This window comes from Anarrhichthys ocellatus, unplaced genomic scaffold, assembly GCF_004355925.1.
Source record: "Anarrhichthys ocellatus isolate YVR2014 unplaced genomic scaffold, GSC_Weel_1.0 scaffold5, whole genome shotgun sequence".
Lineage (NCBI taxonomy): Eukaryota > Metazoa > Chordata > Actinopteri > Perciformes > Anarhichadidae > Anarrhichthys > Anarrhichthys ocellatus.
In genome coordinates this window covers 11831672-11846468 of record NW_022280035.1, presented here as the reverse complement: position 1 = coordinate 11846468, position 14797 = coordinate 11831672, and the positions used below count along the sequence as shown (strand labels likewise).

At 42.1% G+C, this 14797-nt stretch overlaps 2 protein-coding genes across 5 annotated transcripts in view; one reads left to right on the top strand and one right to left on the bottom strand.

Annotated features, from left to right (window-relative positions):
• The window catches only part of dip2ba (disco-interacting protein 2 homolog Ba), a 35968-nt gene extending 27497 nt beyond the window's left edge, over positions 1-8471 (top strand). For all 4 annotated transcript variants that reach the window (XM_031844633.1, XM_031844630.1, XM_031844631.1 and 1 more), the window contains 14 exons: positions 971-1051; positions 1179-1302; positions 1428-1549; positions 2312-2423; positions 2628-2737; positions 2881-3011; positions 3133-3301; positions 3707-3877; positions 4126-4187; positions 4305-4362; positions 4466-4540; positions 4631-4805; positions 5005-5128; positions 5247-8471. In XM_031844633.1, coding sequence (XP_031700493.1) covers positions 971-1051; positions 1179-1302; positions 1428-1549; positions 2312-2423; positions 2628-2737; positions 2881-3011; positions 3133-3301; positions 3707-3877; positions 4126-4187; positions 4305-4362; positions 4466-4540; positions 4631-4805; positions 5005-5128; positions 5247-5499 — 1767 coding nt within the window. In that variant the 3' untranslated portion in view covers positions 5500-8471. The remainder of the gene's footprint in view (positions 1-970; positions 1052-1178; positions 1303-1427; positions 1550-2311; positions 2424-2627; positions 2738-2880; positions 3012-3132; positions 3302-3706; positions 3878-4125; positions 4188-4304; positions 4363-4465; positions 4541-4630; positions 4806-5004; positions 5129-5246) is intronic.
• Positions 8472-8502: 31 nt separating this feature from the next.
• LOC116382633 (transmembrane protease serine 11D) lies at positions 8503-13498 on the bottom strand. The gene is given in 8 exon segments (XM_031845842.1): positions 8503-9582; positions 9584-9619; positions 9621-9742; positions 9831-9863; positions 9865-9995; positions 10919-11216; positions 11840-12096; positions 13084-13498. Coding segments are annotated over 8 exon segments (1014 nt in total). The 5' UTR covers positions 13154-13498; the 3' UTR covers positions 8503-9515.
• Positions 13499-14797: the final 1299 nt, after the last annotated feature.

Below are 14797 nucleotides of genomic sequence, written 5' to 3'. Positions count from 1 at the left end.
TTACTTTACGTGTTGCTTTACTTGGCGTCTGCCTTTTAACAGACTTTCTTTACATTCACGTCTTTTTCAATCCTGTGCACCGGCCAGATCCTCAGCGTATTGAGACTACTCATCAAGAGGCTAATATTTAATTCAATCTCATTTCGCCCAATATCACAAATTTGCCTCAGAGTACAATCTGTACAACATATGACATCCTCTGTCCTTGGACCTACGCATCGGATTAGGAAATACTCCTAAAAACACCTTTTAACAGGAAAAAGGAAGAAACCCCAGGGAGAGCAACTGAGGAGGGTGCCATAGATGTCATGTGGTCAGAATGAATAGCACAATAAAATGACATAATAGTCGATCCATATGACAGAAATCATGCATCTAATGAGAGCAGATTAAAACTATACAATTATAACTACTAATAATAACAGCAGCAATGAATTTAGTAGAATGATATGAATAGTTAAAGCATTAATAGTAATCTGTATAATATGCATTTAGTATTCCATTAGGTTTTCATTCTAAAAATAGCTATTGGATTGTTCCCTTGAAGCACTAAAAAGCTTTTCAAAGTTGTCATGACCTTTTAGTTTTAAAGACCCAAAGCTTGTTGGTGGCTTGAGTTGCAGATGGTCTCAGCATGACATACCTGCACTAACATATTCTATAGACGTACTCCTGTTGTGTGCCTCTGTGTGAGAGGTCACCGAATAGCTTTTCTTTTCTCTATTCCACACAAAGTCTGTTTGAATTGAATAAATCTATCTGTTGTCACTGAGATCCCTTTACTTTTGGCTGTCGGTTGGATCATATATAAAGAGCCACTGTGTTGACTTTTATGTGTTATCTGTCGGATCATTTTTAATGGATTATTATTTGCCACAGATGTAGCTTTTGTCTTGTTTTTTTGTGTGCAATACATGTATTGAGTCAGTCCACCATTAATGTTTATGTGGTGACACACTCTCTTTACCAGCACCAGTTCTTGTCTGAAGCTCTGCAATGGAGAGCTCAAACTGACCCGGACCACGTCCTATATGTGCTGCTCAATTCCAAGGTACACACACACACACACACTATACCTGAAAATACTTTTCTGTCTTTCTTTAACTTTTGATAATGGTTGTAGCAGTGATTTACTTTGTTGGGTGAGTTCAGCTGTGCGTCCTCTCTTTTCTCTGTAGGGGGTGGCAGTGTGCACCTCTACTTGTGCTCAGCTGCACAAGAGAGCAGAGAAAATCACAGCTACCCTAATGGAGAGAGGAGGCCTCAACACAGGAGACAATGTGGTGCTGCTTTATCCCCCAGGTACACACACACACACACACCCCTCATCATTTCCTTGTTTGTCTATTTGATATACAGGGAACAAGTAGCTGTTTAATTTGCCTGTGTTTCAGTTGACAAGGTTTCTGTCTCTCTTATTTCTGCAGGTATTGACCTGATAGCTGCCTTCTATGGCTGTCTCTATGCGGGGGTGATCCCTGTGACGGTGAGGCCGCCTCACCCACAGAACCTGGCTGCTACTCTCCCCACTGTCCGCATGATCATCGATGTGAGTGCACACCACTGGTTTTCTAATTAATGGTGCTTCTGTTACACAGATTTTATCAATCAACCATTACCAAAAAAGCACAATAGAGTAATTCATGTCCAATTATCCAAGAACAACAAGTATTACGAATACGTTTGCATTTGTTCCATCTTTGTTCCTTTAGGCAAAGATATCGTTTTTCAGGCACCGCTCTAATCCATTTTGAGATTTTGGGCTATTTCGTCTCTTTTTCAGCCTAGTGGGAAAAAAACATCCAAAATACACATTTAGGTGTTTATTTTACTACTTTGCTCTGTAGAGGTCTCCTAAATTCACCAAGACTTAGCTTTTGATAATAAACATTTGCATATTAGATATAACATTTCCAAAACCTTGTAGTACAAAAAGTTATTGTCTTAATGTAAGTAATTAACTGTGGAAGATTCATGGCGATATATATTAGTGACATGTTTCACTCTATTGACCGCTCTCATGAACCACTCGAGCGATCTATTATAATTGTCAAAGTGCCATAAAGAAGTAACTGAGTCCCAACCAGATCCAGTGAAGCGCCTCTGTTGTTGATGCCAAGAAGTGATTTCCCTGGAGGGAAGCAAATGAAATGGAATTTCACCTCAGGGATCAATAAAGTATAACGATGATTAAATGCCTTTTTATATGAGTGATGCCTCGAAAGGAGGATCTGTACCAGAGGTCACTGTTAAAGCCTTGTATTTTATATCCTTGGATGAACTCCTTTTATATGTGTGTTTGGTGTTGCAGGTCAGCAAAGCAGCCTGCATCCTCACCACTCAGCCTCTAATGAGGATCCTCAGGTCCAGGGAGGCTGCTGCCAGCGTCAACATCAAGACGTGGCCCACGATCATCGATACAGGTGCTGGAGATCTGTTGAGATCTGTTCAAATAAGAATAGCTTGGAGGCATTAGGAAAGACGTTAAGCAGCAGACCACAGTTGTTGTTACACATCTTTGGGAGCGCTCAGATTTAGCACAAAAACATGAGACAGAACGGTGCAAGTGTGTGATTTATTTTGTCCAGTGGGAAAATAACGACAAATCCGCCTCCCTCTTCTCACAGATGATCTCCCCAGAAAGCGGCCTCCGAACATTTATAAACCGCCTACAGCTGAGATGCTGGCCTACCTGGACTTCAGTGTGTCCACCACCGGCATGTTGACCGGAGTCAAGGTAAATTACTCCCACTAATCACGCACATTGTATGAAATGTGACGCATTTGCTTCAGCCAGAGGGACTTGGATAAAGCGGATCTGCTCTTGTTGTGTAGTCTGATGACGGCGTACAGTGTTTTTAAGGGTTTATTTCTTGGTAGATGTCTCATGCTGCAATCAGCACTCTGTGCCGCTCCATTAAGCTGCAGTGTGAGCTCTACTCCTCACGCCAAATAGCCATCTGCCTGGACCCATACTGTGGCCTGGGCTTCGTCCTGTGGTGCCTCTCCAGGTAAGACACGCACACACATACACACACACACACACACAGGCTGAATATCGTAGTACACATAGGATGCTGTTCCTGCAAATGTGGTATTGTTTCTGTAGCCAGTGTGTTTTTTTTGGCCCAGTGTTTACTCAGGTCACCAGTCCATCCTTATCCCTCCCCTGGAGCTGGAGAGCTCGCTGCCTCTATGGCTGAGCACGCTCAGTCAGTACAAGATCAGAGACACCTTCTGCTCCTACTCTGTCATGGAGCTCTGCACCAAAGGCTTGGGAACCCAGACAGAGATGCTGAAGGTCAGAACCACACTCGTACCCCTTTGAAATGTCATTTCTGTCACTACTCTGATGTCAACACAGTGGCATTGGTTGCACAAGAATCTTTTCTGCTGTTAAGGTAACTAATAAATACCTGTCTAAACTTGAAAGTCATAGTCTTTCATTTATATTTTGGAAACAAACCAAGCTGCAAGTCTTCTCACGGATAAGTTGCATACTTATTAAATGGAGTCTAAGTGTTAACAGATTGTAGAATTTTGTGTCTTAAGTCATAAATCTGGTACTTGTGGTTCAGCATAGCTCAACATCTCAATTCACTTTGGCTAAAAATGTCCACTGATGCCGAGTTCATGTTCGTGTCATGCTCAGTCTACACGTAACTGTTAGAAGTGTGAATAACCTTTTAGCCGTGCGTGTCTCCAGGCCCGGGGTCTGAACCTGTCGTGCGTGCGCAGCTGTGTGGTGATAGCAGAGGAGCGTCCTCGCCTCATTCTCACGCAGTCCTTCTCCAAGCTCTTTAAAGATCTCGGCCTTTCGGCGCGAGCCGTCAGCACCGCCTTCGGCTCCCGGGTCAACCTGGCCATCTGCCTGCAGGTTGGTTTCACACGGACATACACCGAGTTATCTAACCACTTACTCCCTAATTCAACTAATCCAAGGGTTGAAAAACATACTCCAGTTATTTTTGTCACATTTTTACTTACCATGTGCATGTTTCTTTATTCTACGCTACAGAAATATGTTTTTTTTTTAATCAACCACATGTATTACTGAATGATAAATGAGGCAAAAAGCAGATTTCTTACATTTCAGAGTATTAATTTTCCTCTCTGCATCCTCAGGGCACTGCTGGACCAGACCCCTCCACCGTCTATGTTGACATGAAGTCGCTGCGACACGACAGGTGAGACTGGAAACAACTGCTACTGTCACATGATCCGACATACGTGAAAACGTGCGTGGTGTGTCGGTCAGATCGAACAGAATCATTGACGGGCTGTCTTTTGGCCTCGTCCTTTAGGGTGAGGCTGGTGGAACGAGGAGCGCCACAGAGTCTTCCCCTCATGGAGTCTGGCACTGTAAGTATTGATTATTGGCTAAAAAGACTCACGCCACAGAGAGATATTGGAAGTGGTTGCATTATCTCTCAAGCTAAACTCTCCCTTTATGTTCTCCTCTTAGATCCTACCAGGAGTGAGGGTCATCATAGTCAACCCAGAGACCAGAGGACCGCTGGGAGATTCACATCTTGGGGAGGTGAGTGGATGGAGGCACAGAGGATCATCGGATGCTGACATTTTCGATTTACTGTGAAACTTACAAACTTTTTGTTTTGTGCCGGTTCAGATCTGGGTGACCAGCCCTCACAGTGCCAGTGGCTACTACACCATCTATGGGGAGGAGAGCCTGCAGGCAGATCACTTCAACACCAAACTCAGCTTTGGGGAGCCCCACACGCTGTGGGCCAGGACGGGCTACCTGGGCTTCATCAAGAGGACCGAGCTACTGGATGCAAGCGGAGGTGAGAGGACATTTGAAACGAGTGGACCTCATTCACTTCCTTTTTGCCTTTCTGTCTTGAGGGGGGGGGGGGCTATATCGATAACATAAGCTATCATTATGAATTAATATTTATATAATACAGTATATGTTTTCATATTGTCTAACCCTAGTCAGGTCCATAACTATAAATGGTCAAATACCTTTGTTCTTCTCCACAGATCGACATGATGCCTTGTTTGTGGTGGGCTCTCTTGATGAAACGTTGGAGTTAAGGGGGCTACGCTATCACCCCATCGACATCGAGACATCCGTGTCCCGAGCCCACCGCTGCATCGCAGAAAGGTGAGGTTCTACTTTCACCATTATGTTGTTCTTCTTCTCCACTCAATGAGAACGCCCGTAGCCTGTAGTTCACCCAGTAACACAGAAAGCGTGTGACTGAGCACCTCCTTCTCCTCAGTGCTGTGTTTACATGGACCAACCTGCTGGTGGTGGTGGCGGAGCTGAGCGGCTCGGAGCAGGAGGCCTTGGACCTGGTGCCCCTCGTCACAAACGTGGTCCTGGAGGAGCACCACCTCATCGTCGGGGTGGTGGTCATCGTGGACCCCGGGGTGATCCCCATCAACTCCAGAGGAGAGAAGCAGAGGATGCACCTGCGAGACTCCTTCCTGGCAGACCAACTGGACCCCATCTACGTGGCCTACAACATGTGATTCACCGACTGATAAATGCAGAAAACTGGGCCAGGCTCCGAGAACGGACGTGAGGGAGAAGGACCGCGGGGCGCATTCAGTAGAAACCCTGATGTTAAAGCTCAGATACACATTCACAACACCAAACAATGAGGGAATGCAAGTACAGTTCGAGTACTGTAACGAGAACGCGCTTCCCCTTCAGAAACCATTTCTTCTTTGCTTCCACCTGCTCAATTGCTGCAGCCCCGGTTCACTGAGATCTGCTGACGGGGCGGATATTTTCCGTCGTCCTGATAGTAAATCCACTTGTCGAATGGAGGAAATTTAATCTCCATTCTCTCCGTGCATCCCACTTCTCCCTCATGGCTCCAATATATGTTTTTAAAGATGTTTTTTTAGTTCCGTACTTTCACCCTCCTTCCATTCCTTGGTTTTCATCCTGAACCCTTCATCCCCGTGTGCTTTTTTTTTTTTTTTTTTTAACCCCCCCATTGATTCTTGAAGGCAGGATGGCGGACTGAAACTGTTGAGAGGAACTGGAACTTTCATCCTCTTGCACTTTAAGTCCTTGCACCTCTGAGTCCGCTTCCTGTCTCAAAGGGACCCCCCCCCCCCCATGTTTGCTGCTTTCATGAGAGCAAATCCACATCAGTATTAAAGAGTGCCACCAGTGAGTGCAGCCCTACGGGGGGGTGGGGGGTCCTGACAGATTACCTTCCTCTACCAGGTGCACCGTGGCTCTCCGCTCCCATCACATATTGGCAGTCAGACGTTACAAAATGTCCTAAAAAAACACACTTTGTTGGTGTGGGAAAAGAAAGACTTTCTTCTTAAACATACAAACCCGGATATTATCTTTGATGGACAGAAACATTTTGGTGTGAGTCAGTCCGTTAGATAGTTCTTATGATTGTGAAGTACTAATACAATTTCTTAAATGCACAGATTTTCAGAAGAAGAAGAAGCTATACCTGGTGTTTAGGTGCGCATGCTCATTTTGAATGCAGTCAATGACTATGCAGGCCCAAAAAAACAAAAGAAAACACCCTGTAACAAACCATGGAGTCACACAGCAGTGGGTTGGTTAGTAGTCTTAACTAAAAGGAGTGCGATTATCACAGACTAATGAGGACTGTGTGATACAAGTGAAAGCTCCAGAACAGGCGAGTGAACCGTGAGTTGATAATTTACCGGATTCCTTACTGAAGTGAGCCGCTAGCTTTCAGTCTGTGTGTAGTTTCCCGCGTTAAAGCAGAAGAGCATCTTTCACTTGTTGGCGTCAGTCGACGAGATAAACGTAGATCATCAGAAGGCAAGTCAGTGCCTTTTCATCACGGTGACATTAACGATCACGGACGCCGGTCCCACTTTGAATACATAAGATATCAAGAATGAGGACAGAACTTTGCCTTACTAAACTTGTGGAATTCAGTACTTTTTATGTTTAATCCCTCATTTTGAGCTGTACTATTAGTGTATTTAAAGGACTATTCCACCATTTTTCACTCGTGGAATCGGACGCCAGTTTATAACTCATAATACACATGTTTTAGGGGGAGGGGGTGTCTACTTCCTTTTGCAAAAACCTTTGCAGCCATGACTTTCTCATTTCATCATTACCATTTAAACCAGTTCTTTCTGAATGTCTGTAACACTGAAATAAAACGAATTAGGAATTAATCAATAAGGAACCCGTGATTTTAAAAAAATGGCCGAATCCTCCTTTATCTATAAACTCTGGAGGTAATAAATGAGGGTGATGATGTTGTCTGTATACTGTATTTTAGAGGTCAAATATTACTGGTGTTAATGTGTACATGGATATGAACTTTGTCGATAAAAACTTGACTGATCTTTCATACTTGACAGCATTTTTCTGCATTGTTAATTTAATGGTATCACATTGCAAAAGAGAGAAAAAAAAGGTTTCAGATTATTTTGGCAGGAACAATGTGCACTTTTCCAATTTCATTTTGTGTGTGTGTGCGCTTGAGGGAGGGAGTGTGTGTGTCCAGTTCAACAGTGATACTTGGATTTACTGGTGCAACAAGGTTTGTCTTTTGTAAGAAAATGATCCCAAAATAATGAACCTTTTTTTTTTTTATGTCGCCACCACTGTATTTTAATTATTTGGAATCGGATATGTTAGAGGTTTCATCAATATTTTCCTGATCTAGTCTGTCTTTAAAACGGCACAACTTCTGCAAACATTGATTTTAAAGCAGCTTTGACACGAAGCACAACACGTCAGTAAACCACTTTTCATCAGTGACGCACACTGATGACATGCAGGCGAGCCAGTATTTGGGGCACATGAGAGCTTTTGAGCTGCTGTGTGATAATTGCTTTGTTGCTACTGTTTCACTTCGACAAGTTTTAATAAAGTTTTATAATGTCATGTTGGCCTTCAAGCCTTTTTCGATAGACGTTGGTGCTATTCAATAAGGGAAAGTTTACTTTTTGTTTTTCCTCCAATGTCACAACGAAGAAGTTTTCTTCCCGAATGCCCTTTTTGTGTGAAAATAAGTCGTTCTTTTTCTATGCCAACATTTCACTCACTGCTCGGTTCTGAAATGGTTCATCACCACCAGTTTTCATCAGCTCTGAGATCTGATGAAAACCCTCTTTAACAGGCAACTCAACATGGACAAAGCAACTCGACATATCCACCATTTTAATATTTATTTTAGTCGTCCAGTTGTGAGGAACGGCGTGCGTCTCAAACCTCCAAAGTTATTCTAAGCACAAACTGTAAATGTACATGTGAGGTAATGGAATTAGGATCTTTCACACAAAAGAAAACCTCAAGGGCCCACAATGTATACCTCAACAACTGTCTGATCACTATGCATCGTCGCGCTGCAGCAAAGACATTCTGAACTAGTCAATGGTGCGATAACTTCTAACATGTCTTACTTGACAAAAAACACTGTCACACTGTCATTGGATGTGTTTCATGTCAAATAAAAAAAAAAAATCCTTTGTCAGAATTTCTTGTGCCTTCTTTCTTCTTTTCCCCTCTGAACATTTCTGGAAGCTTCAGGCAGCAGCTGCTGCATTAACAGAAAATGGCCTGTTCCCTCCACCAGGGGGCAGTCTCACTGCTTCATCCGATTGACTCCCTCTGATGTCACCACAGCAGTTTAACATATTAAACAGTTTGAACTTGAACTTCATATTTTAATAAATAATGGAAATTGTCCTTAATACTAGAAGGTATCTTTATTGATTGGCTGACAGGTTCTTCACAACATTGGTGGTTTTGCATGTTTTATTGATCCTATTTACTACAAATCAGCAACAACTGTTTGTCTGGCTGAAAATGTGACTGAGTTTGTACATGTTTGTAGTACCTTGATGCTTGAGTTATTTTTGTTTAGTTAAATTTGTCAGTTACAGATATTTGCTCCTGATGTATTAAATGTATTGTATGGTGATGATACATGCTAAATGTTTATATTTAGATAAAACCAGCATTGATTGTTGCCAGTCTCCCACGCCCTCCCACATGTCTATAATACATCCCATCTGAAGAGTCCACTTCAGATGGCTGTGAAAAACACATTTGTCTGGTATCGATTTGGTAATAAAGCAGTTATAATACTTGGCGATCCATTAATAAACATTCGTTGGTTTCTCACTTTCTAATGTGCCATGCAGTTGGCCGTTGTTAAAAAATGTTGGTCTAGACGCTCTGAAAACAGCCCGTTGAAGGGGTATTCTTATTTCATTTAAAGAGCAAAAAGACAAACTAAGTCCTGCTTGAGAAGAATAAACACACACCAGAGAGATTTAACGTCACAACCTTGCAATCTAAAGTTATTCTTATAACTTACAACTGCCTACAGCTTAAAGCCTATTTATAAACCATCAAACCCTTTATTAAGGAGGCCTTAATAGAAAGTAACCAATAATACTACGCATAAATAAATTCATTTTCAATGTGAAACAATTCCATTTGTTCAGATTTGAATTCTGCATGGCTGAAAACATCTAACGAGATTGATGTTTATGTATATTTATGTGTGAATGTTTTAGAGCAGCATCAGGGCAGCACAGAGCAGATCCACGATCAGTCTCGTGTTCAGTCTGTGTAGCGGACGCTGATCCTGTCTGACCCGTCTTCAGCCAACCTGCAGGTTCTGGCGTACACCCCCGGCCTGCGAGGAAGTCCGCACATGTCCCCCAAGCTCGTCACTCCGACCACATAAAAGCTGTCCTCGTCCTCGCTGTAGCACTGCAGGGGGCCGCCGCTGTCACCCTGAGGCGCACGCGCACACGCACACGCACACGCACACAGTTGAAATGAAACCTGCAGCCAGTTTAAAAAACATTGAAAGTATCGTCACCTGACAGGAATCAGACGCCCCGCTCTCCAGCCCCGGCGCAGATCATGTTTTCAGTGATCAAGCCATCGTACCAGGTGACCAGGTTACAAGTTCTCCTGTCAATAAGCTCCACCTCAGCTTCCTGCAATCTGTTCATCATCCAACCAGCAGTTTACCAAGATAGTACTTTAGGCAACAATATATCTATTTACCATTCATAAGCAGTCTATGAGTATTTTCTAAATGACAATATATACAAGCAGATACAACTATGACTCCGCTTGTGAGCACCAGCACATGGACGCTGGTGTAAAAACAGATGAATAACAATATTGTTAAACACAGTTGAAATAATCTAAAATGTCTTCATAGGAGAAGTTACAATGCTGCACATTAATACAACACTTACAATGACCTTATATCTGCTTACAACTACATTACAGTTAAAAAAACATTCATTTAATGTGTGTACACTACTGCAGCTGTACAAAATCTGCAGTTGAAAATGTTGGTACGTCATTAATAAAGAGTCACAGGGTTTTCACTCTAAAATAAGATGTCGACCCTTTATGTTTCAAATGTCTTTGGTTTATCAAGAAGTTGTTTTTGGGACCGCATGTTCTGCAGCTTTCTTATAGAAGAAGGATAATTTAAAATGATTACTGATCTACAAAACATCAATAAAGGATTAAATAATCTGTAATAAAGACTTGATAAAAGGCATTTGTCTACATAATGAAATTGCTTTTTAACAACTGTCCTCACTGATTACTTTAACTTGAGTTCATATTTATATAATTATGGTAACTTTCAAACCTTTGTAATCGTGCTAATATTAGCCAGCTCTACGGAGACAGAAAATGGAACTGATGAAGTCCGGTGGCAAGTTTTGGGGATAAAACAGTTGTACAAAGCCTCCTGTGGCTCCAAAGGGAGCTGCACAAATGCACAAAAAAAAGATTTAGATTCCAAAGGACGTCTTGGTTGAGTAAAGGTTAATGTGTCTTGGTTGAGTAAAGGTTAATGTGTCTTGGTTCAGTAAAGGTTAATGTGTCTCCTTCCCAGTCAATCTGTGTTACTCACAGAAGCCGGCAAGTTTTTAAACCAACCTCAGTAATAGGTGCTCCCCCATCCAGTGATGAAACAGTGGCTGAAGTTGAGGATGAACTCGTGAGTCACGTTATGAGGAGTGCAGACAGGCTGGACGTGGTCAGTGAAGTTGAAAGGAGAACTGAGGATCAGGAGTGTCACGTCGTTGTCAGATGTGACGTCATCGTAGTCCTCGTGCATTATGACTTTACTGATGGAGCGGATCTGGGTTTGATGTCCTGGAGCGGCTAACACATGAAGTCCTGCCACCACACGGAAATCGCTGGTACTTCTGGACACAGAACAGAATACATCTGACTGTTTATGATTTTACAAACTAAGCCAGCTGTCAAACAAACTGTGAACTGCCATCCTTTTAATGTAAAATGTTTGTACTGTACTGTACCTCTTGTTCATGTGTGGTGTGAAAGGAGATGAAAAACAACTGGTATTTGACAATATATGTTTAACATCTTGATGATGTTACACACTTACACTCTCTAACACGCACGTTGAGAGAAGGACAAAATGTCAAACATGAACACTTCTGTAAAAAGAAAAAAGTAAATAAATGGAAATCACACTGCTACAACGCTGGGTGAAACTAGGCCGAATCCCAGCAGCATGTCTTAGTCTGAAACTCTAACTGTGCAGTTTGTTCCAGGTCATTTGTGATGTGTACACCAGCTTCTGTCTGCCTGTCATTACATTTAACGCACGTTTTATTGCTTCTTCACAAAAACATCACTGTTAAAAATACTGAGCTTGAATCTGTCTCAAAATAACACAATTAGACACGTGCTCACATCGACCTCTGGTTACATCCAGGACACACATCAAATCAAGATGAACCTTCACGTGCGATGTGTGCGTCACATCCGTGTTCCCTAAGTTTTTAATCTTGTGACCATTGTTCCTTGTAGATTTGTCTGTGTTTAATATTTGTTATCATGACCTCCAGAATGAGTTATATATGTGACTGTGTGCAGGTCAGTCAGAGCAGGTTGTACTCGCAGGTATTTGTGGAAGCAGTGTGTTGCAGTGAGCACCGCGAGGCTGCTGACAATCGTCCCGCCGCAGTGGTGCTTCGACTGGATCTGGATGCTGACCTGCCAAGGCCAAGCCCCGACAGGAGCCTCCCGGTCCCCCACTAGACGAGACGTACCAGGGGGGGCGACCAGGGGCCGCTGCCCACAGCCTCACAAACACAAAAATGAATTCCATGTAATATTTGAAATTACATCCTGGTTTTTACTTAGTTGGGTGCAGTGGTGTGATGGTAGCTGCATTTGAGGTGTGTGAGCCTTCTGACAGAGAATGACTAAATTAGTTCTGATACAATTAGCCAATTAATCAAGTAGTCCATCAACAGAAAATAAATCCACAGCAAGGAAGAAAATGCCCCAAATTCTCCAGTTTCAGTTTCTCAAATGTGATAATTCACTCATCATCATTATAAAAAATATATCTTTATTTTTTAGACTGTTTGTCAGACACAACAAGGAATTTAAATACATGAATTGAAGTTGTGATGATGCGATTGCCTTTTAATAAAAGTGGCTGTACATACCAGAAACCAAAAAAAGATGACGCAAATATGGGCACTTCCACACGGGTAAACTCTGTATTTTTTAGTTTAATGACACAAATTAATATTCTTGTTTCTCACTTTGGCTCTGTCGCGGACAACAAGCAGGAAACAACAAACATGGCTCCTGTCTGGTATGTTTACCTCTTGTTTTACTTTCGACCTACAACCTTTCAACATGCAGCTAGCGTAACACTGGCACAAGTACAGTCATACAACCAGCACAATAATATGTAGCTAGGCTAACTAGCTCTACTGTACGTTTGCTAACATTAGCTTCCATTAGCTACCAACAAGGCTGTCAAGTTTTCCTTTTATATTTGGATGTTATGTTCATTATATTTTTTAAAGTGTCATTTAAATGTTAAGGTGAGTTACATTATGGACAATGTGACATCTTGACCAGCTTCATCCATCTGCCTGACAACCAAGTGACCATGGCAGCATAGTATTACACATTCTGTAAGCTAGCTAACGTTAGCTGTTAGCTACTCTGTAACTGTCGCACTTTAACAACGTAGCTGAATACGTCATTTAAATGAAAATAACGTTATTAGTTTAAAGGCTACAGGATGTATTCCCCCCTGGTGTACTCACTGTCCTGTGGTGAAGTCTATGCACTCAAACACAGAGCAGTCGCAAACAGCACAAGCGCTTTAAACTCCATTTAGTTTAACCTAAACAAAAACAAATTATTTCTGTTCTTTCCGGTTAATGACGTCATGGGCAGGCGCGTCAAAAAGTGAAATAAACTTCGTAGAGATCCTGACAAAATACAACTTTCCAAATATATAGCAATATAACTATTTTATTGTAGCTCATTATTTTATTGGCTACGAGCGCCCCCCTTTTGGGGGGCTCTCGGGCTCAGGACCGCTGAAAATATTGTTCGGAAAATAGCCTTATTGTTCGCCAGTATTGTGGATCTGTCCAGTTTTATTTCCGGATTAAACAGCAACGTATGGGCAACACTATCATATAAGTCACTTTTTACACACTCCAAACACAACTATAGACTACTAGTATAAGCATCTAGAAAATGTGTCATGAAATCCTGGGCAGAAATCGGCGTTATGTCTGCCTCAAATCAATATTTTCACCACGAAGCTAGCAGCTAGCCGGGTAATCCGGACATCGTTTAGCATTAGCATCACGCAGAGAGAACGCGTACATACCATCGGTTCTTCTCTCCGTGGACGCACCACAACGCTGTGACTGGACAATGGTCCAATGCCACTGGTCTTCACCGGAAGAAATCCATGGTTTTTGGTCAGGTTTTATGAAATATTAGTACAAAAACATCGAAAATGCTCCGGTTCAGAGCTACCGTCATGGCCGCGAAGTGCATCCTGTTTACAGCCGAGCTGTTTCCTGTGGAAGGGGGGCCAACCCACCTCGGGCCAGCGGTCAGACTTTCGGCCAATGGAATTTTAGCATGGGGAGACGCGGCACTTCTTGCAACTTTACTGGCTGAAACTTATGTCAATCAACACCAAATTCGACACACGCCTTCCTGAGACTCTGACGCGTCGAAGGAGGGCTTATTGACTGAAATCGACCGATGATAGGCTGAGCTACAGCGCCATACACACACAGGGACTGAGAAAATCCTATAGATGACAGCCAGAAACAGGCTCTGATGATGTTAGGAATCTCAAAATGATTCCTAACATCTGTATTTGGATGGATTGAATAATATGAGTGATAAAAAAAGTGAAATATATAGTTATATAGTATATAAAATTTGAATAGAGCATGAGAGAGAAATGAGCATTCGGCTTGAAATTCTGTACTCAGACCTCCTATTATGCTGGCCTGCTTCACTCAATCGAAGTAAAATTAGCTTAGAGAGACCACAACCCTGTTGTGCTATGACACAGGAGTATTATTTGTAGGCTTCACTCTGCAATAATTCCAAAAAAATGTTCAATGAAAATGCTTTTTTTTCAGGCGAACCTGGAACTTTTTCAACTTGAGCTGTGCCATAAGTGTATCAGTTATTAACCAGTAACATATACTCAATATTTACACAATTGAACACATCTCACAAGTGTTACCTGTATAGACCATCAAAATTATTAAAATAGACCTTGTAGTTTGGGTAGTTTACTCTCTTGAGTATGAGTATGCAATTTTCGAGCAGAGGGCTAAAAATAGGGCTAGTAGTTAAAAGGGTATAAAAAATACTATCCCAACAGAAACATCTACAGAATTACAAATCTCAGTTAATTTTTATTCAGTTAGACTTTTCATTAATTTAAAACACTCACACACGCGCGCACGTGCACACGCGCACACACGCACACAAACA